This window comes from Tiliqua scincoides, chromosome 4 (assembly GCF_035046505.1).
Source record: "Tiliqua scincoides isolate rTilSci1 chromosome 4, rTilSci1.hap2, whole genome shotgun sequence".
In the NCBI taxonomy this organism is placed as follows: Eukaryota; Metazoa; Chordata; class Lepidosauria; order Squamata; family Scincidae; genus Tiliqua; species Tiliqua scincoides.
In genome coordinates this window covers 219,511,595-219,517,674 of record NC_089824.1, presented here as the reverse complement: position 1 = coordinate 219,517,674, position 6,080 = coordinate 219,511,595, and the positions used below count along the sequence as shown (strand labels likewise).

General features: G+C 50.7%; 1 protein-coding gene across 1 annotated transcript; it reads right to left on the bottom strand.

Moving 5' to 3' along the window:
- Nucleotides 1–437: 437 nt before the first annotated feature.
- On the bottom strand, nucleotides 438–5,723 carry SOX18 (SRY-box transcription factor 18). The gene is made up of 2 exons (XM_066624050.1): nucleotides 5,524–5,723; nucleotides 438–1,883 (listed from the first exon to the last, which is right to left on the bottom strand). Exons 1-2 carry the CDS (start codon nucleotides 5,615–5,617, stop codon nucleotides 1,003–1,005), a joined length of 975 nt encoding a protein of 324 aa, XP_066480147.1. The 5' UTR covers nucleotides 5,618–5,723; the 3' UTR covers nucleotides 438–1,002.
- Nucleotides 5,724–6,080: the final 357 nt, after the last annotated feature.

Genomic DNA, 6,080 nt, shown 5'->3' with positions numbered 1-6,080 from the left:
TTTGGAACAGGCCATTTCTTTGTGCTACATAGCAATACAGTATATCAGTGGTACAGCGTTATCTTATTTTTTTTAAGCAATGCATCTAATGAGATAATCTAAATATCACAATGTTCACAGATCAGGGGAGAGGATTTGGAAGCCTGGTGTGCAGGAAGCCACTTGTGGGACCCAGAGGTTCACTGAGTCTGCAGAGCATGATGGTGTTCTTTCAAAAGAATCTGGCCCACACTCTGGGCTATTTCACACTTTATGCAGAGCCAGGCACAGCAGCATAAGGGAGTGGCAGTTCTGTTTCCTTGCTTCTGCTGTAAATATGCACAGCAGAGGAACTAGGGACCATTTCACACCTTACGAGGCTGCAGATTTTGGTTTGCCACCATTTATTTTCATGCCAGGTAGCTGCAGTTAATCCCAGCTACCTGCAAGTATGATAAGGAAATGTGCACCTGGACATCACACATACATGTAGCAAATGCCATGAACTTCAGGGGTGAGATCCCCCAGTCCACTTTGGACACTATAGAGCCAGCTCTCCATAGCAACAGTCCCAAAGTTTCTGAAGATGCTTTGCTCCTCAGCAAAATTGGCATTTGCTCTTCAAGAAGCACGCGCAACAGCTGATCTATCAATGAACATGGGCCAGTCTGCTAAAGTGTGGCACTTCCCCGATTGACAGGAAACCAAGGAGCTCTCGCATAGAACGTTGGTTAGCCTCTGAGCACCATAGCTTTCTTGCTACCAGTTTCCAAAGGTACACTCTGAGCTTATATCAAATTTATACCAGTTTAACTGTTACAGCTTCCCCCAAAGAATCCTGGGAATTGTCCTCTGGGGACAGTGCTGGGAATTCTCTGTTCAAGAGCCCAGGTTCCGCTTGCAGAACTACAGTTCCCAAGGCTCCCTGGGAAGAGAAGTGGCTTGTTAAAGCTGGTTACGCCTAGTGTGTAGAGATGTTCTGAACCTCTCCCCTGGGTGAACACGTTGCATAAAGAAGCAGCCCTATCCAGTGATACAGGTGCTATAGTAGACAGCACTGCTGGCATCAGACAAGGCTGATATTAAACTGCTCTCCTCACAGGAGAGGCTTTGAGGAGTCACTTTGGACACAGAGACATGGTAAAGGAGTCCCGAAGGATCGGGACGAGTCCTATTCATATTCAAATACTGGTCGAACTCATTGCGATCAACTTCTGTCCACAGCTCATTGGGATTCAAGTGCTCCACACCATCCAGGTGGTGAGATTCGGGAGGTGGAGAGAGCTGGCCCAGGTGTGCTGAAAGCCCATTGGTGGAGGCAGCACACATCTGGTTGTAGTACATACCAGGTGGGTGGGGAGTTCTCATGGTGTCAGCCAGGTGCGAGGCTGGGTTCTGAGAGTATCCCATTGGCATGTTCCGCCCTAGGGCTTTCTCCGGGGAAAACTCCATCTGGGGCGGTGGAGGGTGGTGGTGGTGGTGATGGTAGCCCCGGAAGGACATCACACTGCAGTCATCCTGCATGTGAGGAGGGAAAAAGGCCGGCTCAGACTGCTCCAAGACATCCAAGGGTGACATCTCCGGGGTGGGCAGGCCATAGTTTTCCACATCCGAGCCCACGGAACGGAGTTCTCTGAAGTGGTTGAGCGGGGCAGGCTGGGAGTGGCCTGGGTGGCCCATGTTGCTTGCCGCACGGTGGCTCACACCAAAGTTGTCACTGCAAGGCTGGGTGAGGTTGTGCAGGAGTATGTTGGGCTCCATCCTCTTGATCTTCTTGGCTTGCTTCTTTCTCCTGGGGCGGTACTTGTAGTTGGGATGATCCTGCAGGTGCTGGATCCGTAGCCTCTCTGCCTCTTCCACAAAGGGGCGCTTATCATTCGCACTGAGGCCTTTCCACGACTGGCCTGGGAAGTTCAAAAAGCAAACAAAGGCATCGAGTTATGGCAGCTCAATAATATGGCCAAAGATTAAGGTGCCCAGCAGATCTGACTTCTCATTCTGGAAGATGCCACCATACAAAGATGCTGACAAATGGTTATCACTCTCATCAGCTCTTTAAGAAGCAGAAGCAGAGAGAGAGAGAGAGAGAGAGAGAGAGAGAGAGAGAGAGAGTATTTCTGGGTGGGCCCCTGTATGAACCAACTCCCCACATATCAGCCTATGCAACCCAGAAACATGAAGAGAGATGTCTCACTACAGAACATGGTATACAAGTCTATGAATGGCGGGTAGTCATGATGGCCATATAACACCTTCAGGCTCAGAGGCAGTGTCCCTTGGAATACCGGTTGCAGGGAGAAAGGAGTATGCCTTCATCTCTTGCTTGTGGGCTCCCCAGAGGTGAAACAATGTGGAAAACAGGATGCTGGACTAGCTGGGTCTTTGGCCCAAACCAGTAGGGCTCTTCTTAAGTTCTTATTGTAAAATGACTCCAGCAATCCTATGCAAGACTACCTCAGGGTAAGCACCATTAAACACAGTGGGACTCATTTCTGAGTAAACGAGCACAGGACTGCACTCTGCAGCAATCAAGCCAAGGGAATGTTTCAGGGGAAGGAAAGCAAAAAATGAGAATCCCCACTTTATAAATGGAGAAGTGAAGGTGAGAGAGACTGTTTGTCCAAGTCTATCCAGCTAAGCAGGGATACAAATGAACCCTAGTTCCTCAACAGATACCTTTAGACAACATGCCTTTCCTTAGGTTCTACTGAGACTAATCACGCCAGGGACTAACTGCAATGCTGAGTCCAAAGATACTGAAGTCAAATGAGTCAACCATCTCCAGGAGGAAGGGCAGTGAGAAAGTGAGGACAGCACCTTCTTCTCTGGAAACGTCTCAGGTAGAATAGATCTTTCATAGCTTTAAGAAGGTGGAAGAGCACATCTTACAAGGGGGGCTGGGAGGCTGCTGGGCAACGCAGAATGAGGGCGGAAGGGGCAATGGATCATGGCTTACTTTATGACACATTTCAACGGGGCAAGGGGAGAAGGACATTCACATATTTAAGTTTAAATCGGCATTCTGGAGTCCTAATGACATCTTTTTCTTTGAGAGTCTCCAAGGGCAAGCTGAAATGGCATTTGCCATTTTTTGTTTTGTTTTCTAATTTTAAGGATAAGCAGGCTTCCTTCTAATTAAGGACAAGCAGGCTTCCTTCTATGCAACGGATACAAACTTGACCGTATTGAATTTGGACTTAAGCCATTTCTGGTCGTTGTAGCATATACACCCCAGGAATCAAATGTGTATACCTATGGGCTGGGCAGAAATGGGCTGAATCAAAACTGGGAGCATTTCTCCCACTAGAGCAGTGATTTTCAACCACTGTGCCACAAATGGTCCACAGGTATGCCATGGGAGTTTGAGGGAAGGTAATTTATTAATAGGGCTATTGGGGGATGTGAGCCCCCAGCTGGCAGCACAGTGTGCCTTGTCAATTTTCCAAAAACTGCTGGTGTGCCTTGACAATTTGAGAACTTTGTCAGTGTGCCATGAGATGAAAAACACTGAAAATTGCTGCACTAGAAGAATTAAGGGTACATACAGTGGTGCACTGTTTGAGGGGTCAAGCCACTGTGGAAGAGCACCGACTGTAGCACACACATAAAGATGTCTGGTTCTCAGTACAGGACTAAGCGGAGAGAAAAGCAGTTCTAGCTATTTGAAGCATCAATTGGTTTGCACTTGAGATCTCACAAACACCCTCGCGTCCTTCGAACAGTTTTGCAGCTCTTTTTGAATTTCCACTAAAACTGCTACTATAAATAACGTGTCAAATAAATGATTAAACAAACATTCATGTTGCACATTAAAAATGAGCGTCATGTGGGTCTGGAAGGAGAAGCAAGGCAGAAAATGCAATCCTCATTAGTACTGTGTCTGTCATATGGACTGTGAAGGCAAGGGAAAACTGGGCTTGCTCTATGGGAGAAAAAACTATAACGAGTCTTGTTTAGGCAGTGTATCCAAATTTCTGTCTTTGGGGATTTAGTTGCACTGAGGAAACCAGTGACTGGATCACTCTATCCAGAATGTGTGACCAGATCAAGAAAGTAACATCTGAATGTTGTGGTTTCTTGAAAGATAGAAACCTTCTTTCAAATTGTAAAAATTCCTACGGGGATTTAAATTGCCTGCCTATGTAAACCGAATAAAGTCTAAGGAGAAATCTGAGGACCAAGAAAGGCGGTACAGAAATACCTGTATTATTATTATTACTTTGTATACATTTGGGCTCTGCATAGAAAGGTGACAGTCAGCTGCTCTGAAGCTGTCAAATGTACCCTTTTGGGCAAAGCAGGGTCTCTGCGCTATATTAGTACAGATCCGGGGTGGGTGGGGGAAAATCTAAACTGAAGAAGCCTGCAATGTGGTGCATGTGATTTTCACACACCCAAGCACTGCCTTGTGTTCCTTGTTCACTAATCTGGATTAAATACTAGTCCCTTGCTTTGTACTCTCCAATTCATCCATATGCACACCCTGAAAAGTTGGGGAAAGTCTACTTCTTGTTGCTTTTTAAAAGAGACAAACTCTGTACCCAGCTTCACTCCCAACTCACAGTACCTGAAAGTCTGTCCTGCCTGCATCCAGCATCTTCACAAATGGCACGGAAATCTTTTCTGCAACTCCTTATAAACCCCACATGTGTTTAGCATGCATCTTTGATTTTAAAACCATGCTCTTCATGTTTCTCTCTTCCATGGACAATATTCACAAAGTTGAAGGTCAAGGGCGCTTCTTGTGCCCTGTGTGAAAAAGTCTTTATACTCTGGATCCTAGAATATCCATGTTAGTTATTCCAGAATAACCCCCTCCCCAAATTTCATAACAATGCTCAATAGCATGCACCAGACTAGTTAAGGGTTACTAATCCATGCTGAGTGATCTTAAGAGCTGTGAAGAGCTAACAGAAGGGTGACACTATATTTGAGGTTTGCCTGGTCTGGATCTCACCCACCAGCATCAGTGGCCATGGAGATGCCTCCAGAAAGTCCCCAAGCAGGGCATGAGGGTTTGCAGACAGCACCTGGTCTCGTGGCATCCCACCTCTGAGCCTCTTTCCCCATGGATTCCTCACGCAGCCTGAACTTAGGCAAGAGGACTAACAGCACAGCCCCATGCACGTCCACTCCAGGGACGTTCGGTGGGTGGGAAGGCAGGTGAGGCAGAGCCTCCCCACCGGAGTCCTCTGAAAAGTGCCGTGCCAGGTGAGGCGTGCAAGCACACACAGCCTACACCTCCCGTGGCGGTGGCACTTTTCGAAGGGCTCCGGTGGGGAGGTTCTGCCTCCCCTGCCTCCCCACCCACCGCGCGTCCTCAGAAGCAGGCTTACTCCCAGGCAAGCGTGCATAGGACTGCAGCCCGACAGTCCAATCCTATGCATGCCTACTCAGAAGCCGTTCCCATTTGAATCAATGGGGCTTACTCGCAGGAAAGCGTGGCTCGGATCGGGCTGTCCGTCCGCGTCCAAGGCAGCCTCGGCTCCCGGAGCAGCCTGGTGGCCGCGCGTTCCCCCGGCCCGCCCGCGCGCGCGCGCTTACCCAGCATCTTGCTGAGCACGGCGTTGTGCAGGTCCGGGTTCTGCTGGGCCAGCCGCTTGCGCTCGTCCTTGGCCCAGACCATGAAGGCGTTCATGGGGCGCCGGATGCGCGAGTCTTCGCCGCCGCTGCCGCCCTTGCCCTCGGAGCGGGGCGCGCCGCCGGAGCCGCAGCCATAGCCGGCGTCGGGGCTGGGCGAGCGGCTGGGCGCGGGGGCCGGGGGCGCTGCGGCGGGCTCGGGGGGCTCAGAGGCTGCGGCTGCGGCTGCTGCGGGCGGCGGGGGCGCTGCGGCGGCCGCGGCTCCCCATGAAAAGTCGCCTCGGGCTCGGGGGGTCTCCTCTCTACAGAAGCGGGGCGCAGATCTATGCATTCCAGCTGGACGCGCCTTGGGGGGGCAGAGCCGGCGGGATCCGGGAGCGGCGGCGGCGGCGGCGGCACAGGACGAGAAGCCCTCGCTGGAAAGGAGGCGCGCAGCCCCGCGCCCCGCTATTAAGGCGGCGCGCAGGAAGGGGAGGAGGGCAGGGCAAGCAGGGCAGGGCTCCCGCTGGCCCAGCGGCAAC